Here is a 19,694-nt window from a genome sequence, read left to right as displayed (position 1 = left end):
TCACTGGACATATATACACACATATATATATATATATATATTTATTTGTTTCCAGAGAAACAATTATTTTTGTTTTCTTCTAGGACACAATTTCTGTTCTGAAGGACATAACTGTATGGAATATTCTGTCTGCCGAAACCTGGAAGAAGGAGCCATCTGCATTTGCCGTGATGGGTTTCGAGCCCTTCGAGAAGATAATGCCTACTGTGAAGGTAATCTATGCAAAGATGCTCAGCTCCACTGTATAAATTACTCTGAATTAAGTAAGATTTATTAAATTTCCAAATCAGTCAAATTGATGGGCCTGTTACAACCAGTGAATTTAATTTGAAGCATATTAATCAGCTGAATATAATTATCTCATTGATGTCAGCGTGATAAACTAATATGGAGAACTTCTTTGAAAAGGAGATCTATCTTTAGTTTGATTTCTCTCTTCTTTCACTCAATAAGGTAAAACAAAGCTCACATTCAATAACGACATGTTAATAAAATGTACTCTATAGTTAGACTACATGCAATGTTGTTTTTTTTTTGTCTTTCACATGTATAAACATGATGTACTGTAGGCAATCAGTAAAAAAGATTTACATAGAGTATAACAACCTTTCAGCATATTTTTAGTCATTGCAACTGCTCTGCTACTCTTCCCCATGCCCCATAAAACACATACACATACTCATCTGGTTTCTAATTAGGACCTTTTTATCTCTTGCATATACTGCTATTTACCTAATACCACATTGCTGATGCCTTCTGTGGTTTCTAATCATGAGACTATGGATCATGACAACAAGTGAACAACTAGGCAAAGTAACGGAGATGAGAGATTAAAAAAGATGGCACTATGCACACTTCACTTGCTCTTACTACACTAATTCCATTCATAGTGTAAGAGGGTACCCCCAAATAAATAAAATAAAATAAATGATTACCTGGGTCCCAGGTTGTAGAGCCAGGGCCTGTGAGAGAATAATCAGTGGTGGTGGTGATCCTGGGTTGCCAATCACAGTGGGGGCTCTGGGAGAGAATGCTAGCTGGGGTAGGGCAGTGGGAGGAGACCTACAAAAGCTTAAGAACCCTGACCCAGCTATTGAAAGAATTGTCAGAAAAATAGTTCTTAAAAGAGAAATGTTAGCATCAATAAATGATTTATGCACCCTTTTAAGGTTTTCAGTGGTATAAGGGAAAACAGATGGACCAGAGAAATATTTTTGCCACTGGGAAAAATGATTTTTTAGTTCAAATAAATGAGAAAATTAACATTTTTTAGGAGCATAGGGCTTTTACAATCCAGCCCTTAAAGTCTGGCAGGAACAAAAGTACAAACTCTGGAATGAGTGGAGGTGTGATTGAATAGTGATTATTTTTATAAAAAACATCAAAGATAAGTTTTAGAATAGTTATCCTTAAATGTAATGGCAGCTGACCCACGGTGAATTAATGCCAGCGTTGATAGTTTCAGTAAATGAAAGCAAAAAATATTTTAGAAAAATTGATTATCAGAGTGAGTGAAAAAAATCTCAGAAAAGCATATGGAATTCCTAAAGGCTCCCCATTCAAAAGAAGGTTTCAAGTAGAAGCATTTACACTGAGACCAGTGAATTCCAGAGAAAACGTTTCAACTGGTTTTGGAAAAAACCTGGCAAGAAAATTTCTCTGATAAATGGCTCAGAGAAGAGAGGTTTGAGAAAAGAGCTTGCACTTACCTTCTGTAAGGTCTGATTGGAAATTGTGAGTTCTAACTGGGGGTTCTCAGAAAAGCAAAAAAAAAAAAAATGGACTTGGTCTTAGAGACCCTAACACTCATTGCTCTCAAACAATGTACATTGTTTTAACTGAAATTTATTTTATTTATATACTGTAAACTGGTATGATTGACATAACAGAATATCAATATACAAAATAATATAAATAAAGTGAAAAATTCCCTTGAGAGAAAGAAACTTGAAACTCAAATTCTCTCTGGCAAGATATGTCAGCTCTTTTGAGCAAAACTCGGCCTGAGTCTGGCTGTCCTGATGCTTAATAAAGAATTAAGAATCCGTGGTGTTTACCGGTTCTTTTTTCTTGGTTGCTACTGCAATATTGGACTGGTTTCCGGTGTGTTTTTTTGGACCAGCTTGTCAGTAAGCCATTGGGCCAACCTAGAATAATTTCTCTTAACAAATCAATGGTATCTTCAGTAAAAAATGATAGGCATGCACCATTATGGCTAGCTGTAGGCACCCCACAAATCAGATTTTTTGAGACTCTGAAGCTGAACAGGTATAAACATGGTACATGCATAAATGGTATTCAAAAAATACCCAGATTATAGCATAAAATCACCAACTGAATATAAATCAAACTTGCTATACAAAGGACTGATCTTTGTGTTAGTGACCTTCATATAGTGCCACTTGTAGCTTTTTTGGCTTATGTCAATACTAAGCCCCGAGAAACGCTAGGCTTTATAATCATGAGGTCACCAACTATATAAACTTCTAGGATCCTTCAAAAAGAAGTTATCGAATGCACTTATCTTTGAGAAAGAGTCCACTTGATGAACATTCCATAGTCAAGCCGACACTGCGGTGTTGCGGAGATGAAAAACTTCTTCAGGGTGACTCGGTGTTTGTTAATGTGGACAACAGTGGACTGATTTCTTATTATATGATATTCTTGTAAGACGATGTGAATGAATGACTCACGGAGCATCTGGTTACAAGACTATAGCGTTGCAGTCAGCTAACGTTGTGTATAAATTAATTTTCGGTTAACAGTTACTGCATCCTAACCGTGACAGGTAGCTTTTCAGCACCAAAAATTTTGATTATTTAGCATACTATTTAGTTTGCTATGTTAATTGTATTATGAAATAATGTATTTACTTCTTTCTTTTTTGGAAATGCAAATAATTTTAAATGATTAATTGCTAACTACTGTAAACCAATTTGATATGCTTGCATGAAAAGTCGGTATATAAAAATTATTAAATAAATAAAATAAATAAATTAGGGTGTCCCAACAGGGAGGTTCCAATAATAAGAAAAGTAGTCCATGTGTCTATAAGTAAAGAATCACCTGAGCTAAAAGATTCCAAATTATCCCTGACAGCTGAAAAGCAGAATGTTAAAACAAACAAAAAACACACTTTGAAATGTGGGTAGGCTAATGGCAGAAGTCTAAGAAGTAAGATGGTAGAGTTAGAATGTATAGCAGTGAATGATGACATAGACTTAATTAGCATCTCAGAGACATAGTGGAAGGAGGGTAACCAATGGGATAGTGCTATACCGGGGTACAAATTATATCGCAATGATAGAGAGGAGCAAATTGGTGGCGGGGTGGGGCTTTATGTTCAGGATGGCATAGAGCCCAACAGGATAAAGATCTTTATGGGTAGAAATCCCTTGTATGTTGGTGAAGAGTATAGCGATAAGAGTATACTACTGTCCACTGGGCCAAATTGATGAGACAGACAGTGAAATGCTAAGGGAAATTAGGAGATTGGGAGATTTCAATTACACCAATATTGATTGGGTAAATGTAACATCAGGACATATTAAAGAGTTAAAGATCCTAGATGGAATAAATGACAGTTTTATGGAGCAAATGGTTCAGGAACCAATGAGAGTGGGAGCAATGTTATATCTAATTCTCAGTGAAGACCAGGATCTGGTGAGAAAAGTAATGGTGGTGGGGCTGCTTGGCAATAGTGATCATAACATGATCACATTTGAATTAATGACAGGAAAGAGGACAGTAAGTAAATCCATGGCTCTAGCACTAAACTTTCAAAAGGGAAATTTTGACAAAATGAGGAAAATAGTAAAAAATACAAACAAACCCCAAATTGAAAGGTGCAGTTACAAAGGTAAAGAGTGTGCATCAGGTATGGACATAGTTTAAAAATACCATCTTAGAAGAGCAGTCCAGATGTATTCCATGCATTAAGAAAGGTGGAAGAAAGGCCAAACAATTGGCGGCATGTTTAAAAAATGAGGTGAAATAGACTATTTTAGCCAAAAGATCTTCATTCGAAAATTGGACGAAGGATCCATCAGAGGAAAATAGAATAAAGCATAAGCATTGACAAGTTAAATGTAAGACATTGATAGACAGGCTAAGAGAGAATTTGAAAAGAAGTTGGCCATAGAGGCAAAAAACTCATAATAAAAACTTTAAAAAATATATCCGAAGCAGAAAGGCTGCGAGGAAATTGGTGGGACTGTTAGATGATTGAGGGTTTAAAAGGGGCACTTAGGGAAGATAAGGCATTGCGAAAAGACTAAACAAATTCTTTGCTTCGGTGTTTATTGAAGAAGATTTTAGGGAGATACCCATTTCAGAGGCAGTTTTCAAGGGTGATGATTCAGATGAACTGAACCAAATTATGGTGATCCTGGAAGATATAGTAGGAAAGACTGACAAAGTGAAGAATAATAAATCACCTGGACCAGATCGTCTATACCCCAGGGTTCTGAAAGAACACAAAAATCAAATTTCCCACCTATTAGTAAAAATTTGTAACCTATCATTAAAATCATCCATTGAACCTGAAGACTGAAGTCAATGTAACTCCTATATTTAAAAAGGGTTCCAGGGGAGAACCTAGAAAATATAAACTGGTGAGCCTGACTTCAGTGACAGGAAAAATCATGGAAACTACTATAAAGAATAAAATCACAGAACATTTAGATAGACATGGTTTCAATGGGACACAGCCAGCATACATTTACCCAAGGGAAGTCTTGTCTTACAAATCTCCTACATTTTTATGAAGGGTGTAAATAAACACGTGGACAAAGGTGAACCAGTAGATGTGGTGTATTTGGATTTTCAGAAGGCGTTCAACAAAGTCCCTCATGAGAGGCTTCTAAGTAAACTAAAAAGTCATGGCATAGGAGGTGAGGTCCATTCGTGGATTGCAAACTGGTTAAAAGACAGGAAACAGAGAGTAGGATTAAATGTTCAGTTTTCACAGTGGAAAAATGTAAATAGTGGAGTGCCTCAGGGATCTGTACTAGGACCAGTGCTTTTTAATATATTTATAAATGATCTGGAAAGGGCCCGACAAGCAAGCTACTCAGATTTGCAGATGACACAAAATTAAGCAGAGTAGATAATTCTCAAACGGATTGTGATAAATTGCAGGAGGACCTTGTGAAACTGGAAGATTGGGCATCCAAATGGCAAATAAAATTTAATGTGGACAAGTGCAAGGTGATGCTTATACGGAAAAATAACCTTTGCTGTAGTTACACAATGTTAGATTCTATCTTAGGAGTTATACCCAGGAAAGAGATCTAGGCATCATAGTGAATAATACATTGAAATTGTCGGTTCAGTGTGCTGTGGCAGTCAAAAAAGCAAACAGAATGTTAGGAATTATTAGGAAGGGAATGGTGAATAAATGGTGGATGTCATAACGTCTTTTTATTGCTCCATGGTGAGACTGCACCTTGAATACTGTGTGCAGTTCTGGTCGTTGCATTTCAAAAAAGAAATAGTTGCACTGGAGAAACTACAGAGAAGAGACACCAAAATGAAAAAGGGGATGGAATGGCTCCACTATGAGGAAAGGCTACAGAGGTTAGGGCTGTTCAGCTTGGAGAAGAGATGGCTGAGGGGGGATATGATAGACGTCTACAAAATCATGAAATGACTTGAACAGGTAAATATGAATTGGTTATTTACACTTTTGTTAATACAAGGACTAAGGGGCACTCATTAACGTTTGCAAGTAGCTCATTTAAAACAAATCAGAGAAAATTCTTTTTCACTCAACGCATAATTAAGCTCTGGAATTCATTACCAGAGGATGTGGTTACAGCCATTAGTTTAACTGGGTTTAAAAAGATTTAGTTAAGTTCCTAGAGCAGAAATCCATAAACTACTATTGATCTATAAGGTTTAGTAGCTTGGTATCTATTCATTTAATGTTTGGGTACTTGCCAGGTACTTGTGAGTTAGTTGGCCACTGTTGGACACAGGATACTGGGCTTGATAGACCCTTGGTCTGACACAGTATGGCATATCTTTTGTTCTTATGTTCTTACGAACTTAGCATTGTGGTTAGCACTAGGAACTTGTAATTGGTGAGAGCCACTCATTGCTTATCTGTTTTTTTTGGTTTTCCATTGTCTATCCAGGTTCCATCTCACGACGGTTACTCATATGTGGCAGCTTGTCTGAGACCTTTGCCAATTATAGACGTTTGGCAGCTCAACCTTATAGCTACTCTTACTTCACTTACTCCTGCCCCTTCTCACCAAGGTTTCCAGCTGCAAAATTATATAAGCAAAACCAGCCAAAACAGGAAACATTTATATCTGTTTAAAAGATAAAAGATAAAGATAAAGGGAAGCTAAACATTAGAATGCCTTTTAGTTTGCAAAGCTATCCCTCTCATTTATCAAAATGTGCTAAGGCATTTTCACATGCGTTAAGGGCTTCTAGGAAAAGTAAAAAGTCATGGGATAGGTGGTGATGTCCTTTCGTGGATTGCAAACTGGTTAAAAGACAGGAAACAGAGAGTAGGATTAAATGGACAATTTTCTCAGTGGAAGGGAGTGGGCAGTGGAGTGCCTCAGGGATCTGTATTGGGACCCGTACTTTTCAATATATTTATAAATGATCTGGAAAGAAATACGACAAGTGAGGTAATCAGATTTGCAGATGATACAAAATTGTTCAGAGTATAAATCACAGGCAGATTGTGATAAACTGCAGGAAGACCTACTGAAACTGGAAAATTGGGCATCCATATGGCAGATAAAATTTAATGTGGATAAATGCAAGGTGATGCCTATAGGGAAAAATAACCCATGCTATAGTTACACAATGTTAGTTTCCATATTAGGAGCTACCACCCAAGAAAGAGATCTAGGCGTCATAGTGGATAACACATTGAAATCATCAGTTCATTGTGCTGTGGCACTCAAAAAAGCAAACAGAATATTGGGAATTATTAGAAAGGGAATGGTGAATAAAACAGAAAATGTCATAATGCCTCTGTATCGCTCCATGGTGAGACCACACCTTGAATACTGTGTACAATTCTGGTTGCTGCATTTCAAAAAAGATATAGTTGCGATGGACAAGGTACAGAGAAGGGCGATCAAAATGATAAAGGGAATGGAACAGCTCCCCTATGAGGATAGATTAAAGAGGTTAGGACTTTTCAGCTTGGAGAAGAGACGGCTGAGGGGGGATATGATAGAGGTGTTTAAAATCATGAGAGGTCTTGAACGGGTTAACGTGAATCAGTTATTTACTCTTTTGGATAATAGAAAGACTATGGGGCACTCCATGAAGTTAGCATGTGGCACATTTAAAACTAATTGGAGAAAGTTCTTTTTCACTCAACACACAATCAAACTCTGGAATTTGTTGCCAGAGGATGTGGTTAGTGCAGTTAGTGTAGGATTGGATAAGTTCTTGGAGGAGAAGTCCATTACCTGCTATTAATTAAGTTGACTTAGAAAATAGCCACTGCTATTTCTAGCAACAGTAGCATGGAATAGACTTCGTTTTTGGGTACTTGCCAGGTTTTTATGGCCTGGATTGGCCACTGTTGGAAACAGGATGCTGGGCTTGATGGACCCTTGGTCTGACCCAGTATGGCATGTTCTTATGATGGTGGCCTTTGGACTGTGGGGCCACCATCACTTAAAAGGACTGATGGTACCAAGTAACAACTCCCATCTGGGCTTAGCATAGACCCCCTGTACCACCCTGTCCCTCACCACCCTTAAACATAGCCCATTGTGGAAATAAAAGAAAATTACATTTTAAGAACAGCACAAGCATTGCCCCCTGCCTCCAGCTTCTCCCCTTTAGTAAATGAATCCAGCCCCTGTTGGTCAGGAGGACAATACCACACCCTAGCCCACCCTGAACCCCTTCCTTACTTTTTAAAGTCTTCCTAGAGGTCCAGTGAGAATTCAAAGTACCCCCGCCGGGCCTCCGGGCCTGGCAGCAACCATTTTCCAAAATGTTTCCACCCAACCTTTGCCTCTATCATGTGATGGGGTAAAGGCCAGGTGATGCCATTTTAAAAAATTGCCACTATCAGGCCCAGAGCCTAGAGGCTATTCTAGCCTCCACTGGACCATTAAAGTAACTTTTTTAGGTAAGGAGGTCCAGGACATGGGGGTCCACTAGACCACCAGGGATCATTTTGTGTGTATGGGCAGGTCGGGCCTCCAGAACCCCAATTTCTGTGATGAATGGGAGGGGTTGGGTGCGGGGCTTGTGCCAGTCTTATAATGTTAATGTTTTTGTTTTAAATTTTGCAACAACGGCCACCTCCAAGGGCAACGGGGAGTCAAGACAGGGGGTCTATGCAGACCCCCTGAGGTTTGGGAGGGAGAGGCCTTACTGTGGGGCCATTAGACCTCTAAGACAGGGCCCTGGGAGCTTGGGGACGTATTTGTTAATGTCCCCAAGCTCCTGGGGAAGTTAGCTACAACTCTTGAATCCCATGAAACAACATTTGAAGTTTCCGACCCTTTACTATGGAATGCCCTTCCTGAGCAGCTCCAGAAAGAACTATGTCTTAAAGCTTTCAAAAAGCTTTTAAAGGCATTATTCCTTAAAAGAAGCTCTTGGACTACATTAGTCTGCTGTCTGCTGCCAGTACTTTGGAGTAGTACAACAAATACCGCACCTTTCATGTATCCTTTTTACAGCAGCCTGGTAATGACAGACCTTTGGTTTTTGATAAATGTAACAATTCTAGCAGGTCTGTTGCTGTCATTTTCTGTTTTATTACACCCATTGTAAGCCTCCTAGAACTTAGGATTGTGCAGCCTATATTTTAAATAAATAAATAAATATATATATGTGTAGAGATATATATATATATATATATATATATATATATATATATATATATATATATAAATTATTTGACTGTTTTGCAGTTTTCTAATGTGGCATATCTGAATTATTTATGTTCTGAAAAGGGAATTTAAATAAGTACAGAGAGACATGGGATAGGGAAATGACTCTAGCCCTAGACAATTTGGCTACTATGATTATGTGCATTATTACACTCCATAAAAGAGCAGCCTGGTTTTCAGAAGAGCTAAGAGAAATGAAGCATTAGAGTAGGAAGCTAAAGGGGTTTGATACCAACATAAAAGATTACAAGATAGAGAGATCAATGGGCTAGAAAGCTAACCACAGGATCTTTTTCAAATAGCATCCAGTCTTTGCAATTTGTTGATCCCTCATTTTGAACAAGCTGGCTCTCATCCTTCTGCAGACGGTTTTTCAAATTATTTTGGAAAAAAAGTAGAGCGATATTAGGAATCCTTTTAAACGCGGCTCTGTTGGCCCAACCTTTAGTTTAGAGGTGCATGGTACAGGTTCGGTGGAAAGGTTGGATGATTTAAATAATCCATCCATGCTGCCAGGTTACTTGATTGTGTACTCTCTGGTTGGTCTGAGTTTGATCTGTCCTCTCAAACAATATTTGCATCTGTCCTCGCTAAAGCCAAAACTAGTGGCACTCCATTAGATGACATACTGGTTGTAGTCATTAAGAAGAGCATTTTAAAAGGAGTTACACGTAAAAATGAAACATACTACTGTAGCAATTTTAAAAAGCCATTTACATATGTAAAGCTCACTTATACATGTATAACCTGAGGACAAGTCAGTGGTATATATATTGAACCAATTTTTGAATGCCCACTTGCATAGGTAAAGTGCATTTACACGTGTAAAACCCAATTTTAAGCAAGTAAATTCTTTTAAAAATCGGGCCCTAAGAGAGCCAAAGACTTTTTCCTACCTCCAACTTTTTTTATGGTCTAGGCCTTCCAGGAAGGGATTTTTCCATACAAGTTAAAAAAATAGTTATATGCCCTACCCTAAAGAAACCTACTTTGGATGTTAATGCTTTGTATAACTATAGGCCCATTTCTCATATGCCATTTGTGGGGAAGCAGATTTAAAGAGTAGTAATTATTCAGCTTCAGATTTTCTTGAGAATAAGCTATGAGCTCTTGGCCAAGTTCAGTGGTGTTTCTAGATAGAAGGGGGTTTTTCTTTAGGGGGGGGGAGGAGGAGACGATAGGGGGTCAAATTAAATATGAATGGGGCAAGTGAAAACTTTCCACATGTCATACACAACTCTACAAAAAGGCTCACGCCTTTTCTGCATGAAACACTGATGTATACCTTTCTGTGCCATTGCTACACAAATTGCCAGGACCACAACAAGTGATTTTGGAGCACAGAACAAGCTGTCGATTTGATGGTTTCTGTCATTATCTCTATAAACTCTAAGGCAAAAATAACATGCGGACAGCATCCTGTAAGAACATGGAGTACAACAGGCATGTAACCTCAGTCCTACCCTCTTTAACATCTATGTAAATGAATTTTTTTCCATATCATGGCTGAATGCATTGTGCTGAGGTCAGAAGGCCTGTATACAGAACATAAGAACATGCCATATTGGCCATACTGGGTCAGACCAAGGGTCCATCAAGCCCAGCATCCTGTTTCCAACAGTGGCCAATCCAGGCCATAAGAACCTGGCAAGTACCCCAAAACTAAGTCTATTCCATGTTACTGTTGCTAGTAATAGCAGTGGCTATTTTCTAAGTCAACTTTATTAATAGCAGGTAATGGACTTCTCCTCCAAGAACTTATCCAATCCTTTTTTAAACCCAGCTACACTGACTGCACTAACCACATCCCCTGTAACAAATTCCAGAGCTTAATTGTGCCTTGAGTGAAAAAGAACTTTCTTGCCCCCCCCCACCTCCCAGGACCATCACTATATGCCTTACTTCCATTTACCTTTTTCTATAACATTTTGAGCTATCCATCACCTCTTGCTCTTATCCTACTTATGAGAGCAGGGATTGGTTACTCATTCCCCTTATAAGCAGCCATTTTGTGGTTTAAGGTGAGGTTAGTTTCATGTTAGAGGAGACACCAAAGAAGCAAGATATAGGATGTTTTCCTCCTTGCTGAGGCCTCCTGCCTCATCAGGTTTCCCCTTTTTTTTTGTAGAGGATTTGCCCCTGTGCACAACCAGCCAGAGGATCCCTAAGTAAGTAGTTCAGTAAGATAGATTTTTGCTGGATTTCCCTCTGGGGCAAAAGGGATCTCTATCCAGAGGACTGAAGATCCGTGAGCACCACTCTCCCAACCTAGCTGGGCAAGACCGGTTACAGATCTTAGTGAATGAGATTTTTGATGGCTGAAATGTACCCTGTTTTCAAGAAGGAAAATATACTTTTTTGTTGTGAAGAAGTTTTAAGTCACCCCTCTTCACTAGGAGCCAGGCTGGATCAACAGGTTCCCACCCAAAAGACTTTTCAACCTAAGGAGTCCCAATATAAAATCTGCACCTCTTGCTCTTTAACAGACACTACACATCCACTGAATCACCCTCCCATCCAACAATAAATGCAGAGCAGAACTAGGGTTTCTTCTCTTAAAACTCACCATATCAAAGACAGTATTCAAATTCTGGTGTCACTTCAGTAACAGCAACACCAATTCCCTCCACTGCCAGGCATATTATGAAATACAAGTCCCTGTGAAAAAAACGCACTCTATATATGTGTAGCAAACCTGCCATACCAAAGCACTAACTCCCGGAATGCAAACAGCAACAACCTTACCTATGAAAAGTAGAGATGTGAATCGTGTGATCGATCGTCTTAACGATCGATTTCGGCTGCGGGGGGGGGAGGGAATCGGATCGTCGCGGTTTTGTTTTTTTAAATATCGTGTAAATCGTAAATCATATGACAGGGCAAAGGTAGCGCCGGCGCCATTTCTACAACGCACCGCAGGCCCGAGAGTAAAAGATCACACCGGGACCCCCGCTCTGGACCCCAGGTAATTTAAGGCATTAGGAGGGTGGGGGATTTATTTTAAAGGGTCGGGGTGGGTTTTAGGGTTGTTTTAGTGTGCCGGTTTTTCCGCCCTCCCCCTTCCCCTCTCCCTTCCCCCGATTTACGATTTTTGACGATAAATCGGGGGAATTCCCATTGTATCGCGCTTCTAACGATTTTTGACGATTTAAAATATATCGGACGATATTTTAAATCGTCAAAAAACGATTCACATCCCTAATGAAAAGGCAGCTCTACAAACATTACACTGGGCTTGGAACACCAATACCCTTCCTAAGGGGAAAACACAAGCCAGACTGCAATACACTCTTACACAGAAACTACACACTAACATATTCTCTCACCTTAGTCACACATGTAGACCACAGAGAGATCCTCATCAAATCAGAATAAGGGTGTGGTAGCTCGAGCGATCAGTGGCTTGGGTACAGCCAGAGGAAATCACCAGGAGATTCTGGCTATGCTTCAGTGCTCTTTATTTACAGAGGGGTTGATGCAATACAGTGCGCTCAGACGCGGGTTGAATAGGCGCAAATGAATCGCCTAATGCAATAAGGGGATTAGCGCCTATTCAACGCTCGGACTCGGAGTGAGTCTAATAGTGCTAATCACATGCAAATGCATGTGATTGAGGCTATTAGCATTCACTCCAGATGAAAAAAAAATGCGATATTAAGTAGGAGGAAAAGTGAAACTAAATAAAGTTAAAAAATAGAGAAAAAAAAAACAAAACACTGGCAGTCAGTGTTTTGTTTTTTTTTTTGTTTTGTGCAGGAAACAGAGGCTCGAATGACAAGCATCTGTTTCCTGAACCCCCTGGCTGTGTGGCTGTGCGGCGGTGTTGGTTTTCCTAACCGGCGGACCACCGATGCCTATCGGGTTCGCTTTAGCAAGGAGGCGCAAGCAACCCTAGCGCCTCCTTACTAACGCGACCCCCTAATTTAAATATTGCATGGCGCCCCCCTTGGGGGCCCCTGGGACACGTAAAGAAAGCGGGCGCAGATTGTTCAGCGCCCGCTTTCTACGCAAATTTATTGCATCGACCCCAGAGAAATGAAACAAACAAAATGGCCACTGGCCTTTACTTCAGGCAAGAAATGCTATCAAAAGCAAAGAGTGCAGCAGTTCACCTTAATCTCAGGAGAGTACAGGCAATACACAGTCTTTTATAATAGTCACAAGAAGCGGCAGCCCAGTTTAACTGCAAGTCTCAAAACAGTAGAACAGATCACCTTACCTTCAGGGAACAGTCTTCAGACATAGCAAGCCTTAACATAGGGGAACTCTCTCCATGCTCCCTGAAGCCTCCCTAAGCCTTCTAGGCCTTGAGATCTTATGCTCTGATGAAGGGCTCTTCCCTCTACCCAGGATTCCCTGCAGGTTTCACTCTTAAGGAGATCTGGGCGGGATAGTTGTGCCTGGTTCTTTGAGGAAGATGTCTGTAAACTTCCTCACACATTTCAAACATTTAGATAAAAATTGAAATGATAATCCTAAGACGCCAAGACTCTGCATGCAGTGCAATGCTGGAGAAATACAAATAGAAATGCATTTTCTCCTGTACTGAGCAAAGTACAAGAAGATTAAGAGATATGCATTTCCAAAATAGACATATTTCAATCACTAAAGTGAAAATAAAATGCTTTTTTATACTTTTATTGTCATTTTTCTTTTTCTAATTTCATTAATCCTGGTCGCTTGTTGATTTTCTGCTATTTGTCTCCTGTTCACATTCTGTTTCTTCTCTCTCCTGTCGTCTTCACTTCCTCTCCTACACCTGTCTCTAAAATTCACTTTTCATCTCATTTCGTTCCATTTCTCTCTTCTCTGCCTCTTTATCTCGACTTCTCTACTCATAAATTTTACTCCTGTTCCCCCTCTTTCACTCTTTAATTCTCCCCTCCATTGCTCCCTCTCATCCTTTCATCTCCCCCACTGAGTTTCTTCACTCACCAATCTCCCCTCCTCTTTCCCTTCATACCCTTGCCCTGCATCTTTCCTCTCTCTCCCCTCTACTCCTTTCCAGTATTTTCCCTTTTTATCACACACTCTCACCACCTCCCAGTATCTCTTTCCCCTTTCAACTCCAGCATCTTTCCTCCCCTCTTTTCTTCCTTCCAGGATATCAGCCCCCCTCTCTCCCCCGGCAGCATCTTCCCCTTCTGACTCTGCCCCACCCCACACAGCATCTCCATCCTCTCAGCATCTCCCCCCTCTCTCTCTTCATCCCAACAACATTCCCGTCTCTCTCTCTCTACCCCTCTTCCCAGTATTTCCTTCCACCTCTATCCTGTAACATCCTTCTACTCTTCATTTCCTCCTTTCTTGGTTGTGTCTTTCTACACAATCTGGCTGATCTATAACTGTCCTACAGCGGCACCAGCAGCAACAAAACAAAGTGGGTGTGGGGCCTGAGACCCTGTGCTATCTTCAGAATTTGCAACAGCCCTGCCTCATCTCTTTACAGCAGTTTCCTGTTACCTAGGAAACCTTTGCGAGGGGCAGGGCCACTTCAGGTCCTGGAGAGTGGGGCCACTTGCAGGCTCCAAGCCTACTTTCAGTTTTGTTGCTGCTTCTTCAGCTGCAGCATGGCCTTTGTACAGGCTCCTAGTTGACCTCTCCTATTCCTGGAGCCCGCATTGCAGTGAGGGAAGAGGGAGCCAGAACTGGGCTGGCAGAGGGTTTGTAAGCCATTGTTTGGGGAATGGGGAAACAACCTGTGGCAATGGGTTTTGGCTCCAATTCTAGTATGGAGACAAAGTTAGACAGATGATGTCCAAAGAGGTTTTGAAAGGGGCTCAGACTCAGTAATTCTTTTATTTTTAGATCTATCAGCTGCCTTTAACATGGTAGACCACAATATTTTGCTTCAAAGATTGAGGTCCTTTATTGTCCTGGACAAACTACTGAGTTGATTTATCTCAAGAGGCCCATGTTCAGCTGCTGTGCGGCATGGCAAGTTAGCTGAATAAACTTCTCTGAAAAATTTAGTCTATATATTCAGTGCTGCTGAATATATCCAGCTATCTTAAAGTTAGCCAGAAAAGTTTAGAACAGGTCTATGTGCCAACCAGAATTAGCCAGATAAGGCCTGGATTTATCAAAATGCGATAACAAAAGGGGTGTGATTTATGCAAATATTCAGTTTATTGCAATTTGTGCTAATTACCTATGTGAAGAGCTAAGTTAGCACAAATTGTAATAACATTTTCTGACAGGTGCCAGACCTGTTGTATTTCCTGAGAGAGAGAGAAAGAGAGAGAGAGACTAAGCCGTAATGTCTTCTCCCTGGATAGGTATTTGTATCCCTATGGTAGGCCCACCTAGTAACTCGAGGTGAGGTTTAGGTATTAGTGTAGGGGGTTAGGGGCCACTTTGACATTCAACTTGAGACGTACAAACAGAACAGTGGTCTCTTGTGATGATTTGATGGCCTTTGGAGAGAAGAAACTCACCCAAAGATGAGATTTGTGCAGTGTTCTCTCCACCTAGCTTGATGTTACCCAGGTAGTCCATCAAGCTAGGTTGAGCGAACATTGCCCAAATCTCATCATGGAGTGAGTTTCCTCTCTCCAAAGGCCATCAAATCATCACAAGAGACCACTGTTCTGTTCGTACGTCTCACGTCGAATGTCAAAGTGGCCCCTAACCCCCTATATTAATACCTAAACCTCACCTCTAGTTACTAGGTGGACCTACCATAGGGATACAAATACCTATCTAGGGAGATGACATTATGGCCAGTTTCTTTCTCTCTCTCTCTCTCTCTCTCGCTCTCTGCTAGGCTGATGCTTAGTAGGTCATGTATTCATTATGACTTGTTTAGATAACTGCAATACATTGTCGGCAGGCATATGAAAGAACCAACTGCAATTGATACAGTTGCATGCCTTTTGACTGTATCTCTCTGTGCTCAGATCTCTCAACTGGTTGCCAATAGCCCAGAGAGTGGCATTTAATACAATGTATGTGGTTTTTAACATGGCTATTCTGCTGAATATCCCCATAGTTAGAGCTATTTAGCCGGATAAGTTATATTCAGCTAAGTTAGACTTGCTCTATGGCTGGTTTAATTTATCTGGTTAACTTAACCACCCTGATCCACCAACTGCCCACCCACAACTTAAGAACATGCCATACTGGGTCAGACCAAGGGTCCATCAAGCCCCTCATTTTACCGTATTTCCTATTTTTCTTCTATTTATTTATTTGAATATTTGCATTCTTGACTATTTTCCCAGCTTCTCTTAATTTTTCCACATATTGTCACCTGTCTTTCTCTTTCCTCCTATAGTTTATGAATGCTAACCTTTTTTCCCTTGGCTTTTCAGTTATTTCTTTAGAAAACCAAAGTGACCGCTTTTTCTTCTTCCTTTATTTACTTTCTTAACAAAAGATTAGTTCCACTTATGATATTTCCTTCTACTTTTGCCCATTATTTTTCTACTTCCCGTAGATTTTTCCATCTAGTTAACAACTACTTAAGGTATTCCTCCATTTTAAGAAAGTTAATTTTCCTGAAATCTAGGATCCTCACTATAGAGTGAGCCTTTATCTCTTGTGCCCTAATACTGAACCACACCATCCAGTAATCATTGGATCCCAGATGATCATCCACTACAACATAGAAGTTACTGCCCCAATGGCAAACACTAGGTCTAGTATCATCTAGAGATGTGAATCGTGTGCCCGATCATCTTAACGATCGGGTTCGGCTGGAGGGAGAAAAAAATCTGATCGCTGGAGATGTGAATCGGAATCGGTTCCGATTCATATCGTTAATTTTTTTTTTAGTGAGACCCAACCCTATAAAACTAATCCCTTACCTTCCCCACCCCCCCAAAACATTTTACAAGTACCTGGTGGTCCAGTGGAGGCGCGGGGACCAATCTCCCGCTCTCGGGCCATCGCCACCATTTTGACTGCCACTCAAAAATGGTGCCGATGGCCCGATTAAAAAAAAACCCACCCGACCCTTTAAAGATGACCCCTTAGCTTCTCCCACCCTCCCGATCCCCCCAAAACATTTTTAAATTACTTAGTAGTCTAGTGGTGGTCCCGGGAGCGATCTCCCATTTAAAGATGGCCGCCGCCATCGTAAAGATGGTGCCAGCCATCCAGTGCTCCTACCATGTGACAGGGGCCGGCCAATGGCATGGATACCCTGTCACATGGTAAGGGCAAAGAGCCATCAGCGCCATCTTTATGAGTGGCAGCCGATGGCCCGAGAATGGGAGATCACTCCCGGGACCACCACTAGACTACCAGGTAATTTAAAAATGTTTTGGGGGGATCGGGATGGTGGGAGAAGCTAAGGGGTCATCTTTAAAGGGTCGGGTGGGTTTTTTTAATCGGGCCATCGGCGCCATTTTTAAGTGGCAGTCAAAATGGCGCTGATGGCCCGAGAGCGGGAGATCGGTTCCCGCGCCCCCATTGGACCACCAGGTACTCGTAAAAAGTTTTTGGGGGGTTCGGGGGGGTGTGGGGGAAGGTAAGGGATTAGTTTTATAGGGTCGGGGTGGGTTTAGGGGTTGTTTTGGTGTGCTGGTTTTCCCGCCCTCCCCCCAAATAACTCCCATTAGTGGACACTAACGGGAGTAACGATTTTTCATGATAAATCGTGAACATTTCTATTGTATCATGCACTGTACCGATTTTTGACAATTTAAAAAAATATCGGACGATTTTTTTTAAATCATCAGAAAACGATTCACATCCCTAGTATCATCCCCTCCCATATGTGTTCCCATTACTAGTTAGCAGAAAAGTTCTTCTTGCAGAGAATCCATGATCTCCTTGCTTCTAAAAGACACTGCAGCCAGGATGTCCCAATCAACTGAGAAGTTATCCAGCTAAATGAAAATTTGGACACTTATCCAGCTAAATTCAAGTCGGATAACTATTTATCCTGCTAGAATTTAGCCAAATAAGGTCATTCCAGGGGTTGTCCAGAGGCATTCGGGGGAAGAGCTGAATTAGTCAGGTACGTTATTCGGCTAACTCTGGTTGTCCCACCGTGCTTTCTTAAAGTTAACCAGATAAACATATCTGGCTAACTTAAAATGACTGGGTATATAAAGCAGTGCAGCAGCACTGTTGAATATACAGCATTAGTTAGCAGGATAAGCTTATCTGGATAACTAGCAAAGCTGCAGAGCAGCTTAGTAAGTACTTCTTAATATTTTACTTACTTTAATGTTTTATTTACCCAACTCTGACAATTCTAGTTTAAAACCCTCCTTGGGACTGTTTTTATTTTGTATAACTATTATTCATGTTTATTATAACCCACCAAGCACCTTTGATTAGGCGGGCTAAAAGTTATTTAGATAAATATAATTTTACTTGCAGTAAGGGCTGGAGGGATGGGGCATTCCAGAGTTGGGGTTGGAGATAAGATTGTAAGTGTACATACACACTTTTTGAATCATCTAAAATAAATAAATAAATAGAACTTGTACTTTTACCTTGAAAAGCTATCTACACCAAGCGCAGGTGCAAAGTTGAGTGGGTACATTTTCATAGCCAATGTTCAAATGGAAAGCTTCCCCTTTGAAAACTGGTGCAAAATCATAGTTAAAAACTTTCAGCAGTCTTTTTACTTTTAAAGGGAGTTTGAAAATTGCCCTCGTAGCACTTATCCTTTCAGTGGGCAGGTCCATCTCAAACCCAAGTATGTCATTCCTGTGGCGCTCCTAAACCTTGGTGTCCCCAAAGGGTAAAGATAACTGAATTCAAGACTCTTTTGCCTCAACATGCAGTGCTTTGCAATATAGAGATAACCCAAATGGTGTCTTCAAAAATGGCCCTATAATTTCCCCAGTAATATTATCAAACTATTCTTTATGCACCTATTTATGATGGTGCTAGTGGCCCTACCACTCATGGCATTATAATATTGTAATAACTTTTGTATTAGAAAGCCATTTCATTATTCATTGTACCAGACAGCTGTAATTACATCAATATGAATTAATAAGAAACTAATTCAGTTTTCATTAGAAACTAAATAACAGAGCAACATAATCCAAAATGAATTCAAATCTCATAGGAAACAAAATAGCATATTCCAGTAAAAATAATTGTTTATCTGATTCATGCCTTTGTAAAGGATTTCAATAACTAACATAATTAAGTGATGCTTTAGGTTCAGATAAGTTCTCCAAGAGGGATTGCTTTATGTCTAAATACATTGTGTAAAGATATGATGAATGTATGGTTCTGCTGAGTTTGCATTAAGCCTGTTTCTCAATTTGGAAGCAAGTAGTTTGGAAAGGTAATCATTAAAGATTTCTGGACATATATTTGAGCTGATGATTTGTAAACCAACAAATTATAAAGCATCATAAATTAATTCACATTGGACATGCATCTTTCCTCCTCCTGCAGAGTGAGAAAATGAAGAGAGGAAGTTTGATTTGTCGTTAAAGATTTGATTCTCTTCCACTTGTTTGATTTATTTATTTCATCTGAACCTCAAGAGAAATTGACCAGTTACGAGATTCACAAACTATTTGGCAAGCCTCTGACATCTTTGGCTAGATGCTATATCAAATGGAATATTCTAGTTTTACTTAATATATATTGTGCCAAATGCCAAATAATATTTTAAACATAGGATGTTGATTGTGGCATGCTTCTTGACAAAATTAGTAATGCAGCAGCAATTTGCTTCTGAAAAATATCTAAGGTAGTGGTTTTATATGAGCATAAGGCAAAAGAGGTGGAGTTGCCACCACACAAACACAATGGGTTGTCAATTTGATGTATTTTGTTCCCTGCCTAATCCCAATTATCCTTAGACTAGTGGAATAGAGTTAA

At 40.1% G+C, this 19,694-nt stretch overlaps 1 protein-coding gene across 2 annotated transcripts in view; it reads left to right on the top strand.

The window, feature by feature from the left end:
* The window catches only part of NELL2 (neural EGFL like 2), a 537,087-nt gene that overhangs the window by 311,316 nt on the left and 206,077 nt on the right, over positions 1-19,694 (top strand). For both annotated transcript variants that reach the window (XM_029616870.1, XM_029616869.1), the window contains exon 12: positions 84-212. In XM_029616870.1, the coding sequence (XP_029472730.1) occupies positions 84-212 (129 nt within the window). The remainder of the gene's footprint in view (positions 1-83; positions 213-19,694) is intronic.

Source organism: Rhinatrema bivittatum, chromosome 9, assembly GCF_901001135.1.
Source record: "Rhinatrema bivittatum chromosome 9, aRhiBiv1.1, whole genome shotgun sequence".
Lineage (NCBI taxonomy): Eukaryota > Metazoa > Chordata > Amphibia > Gymnophiona > Rhinatrematidae > Rhinatrema > Rhinatrema bivittatum.
This window is presented reverse-complemented; position numbering and strand designations above follow the sequence as displayed.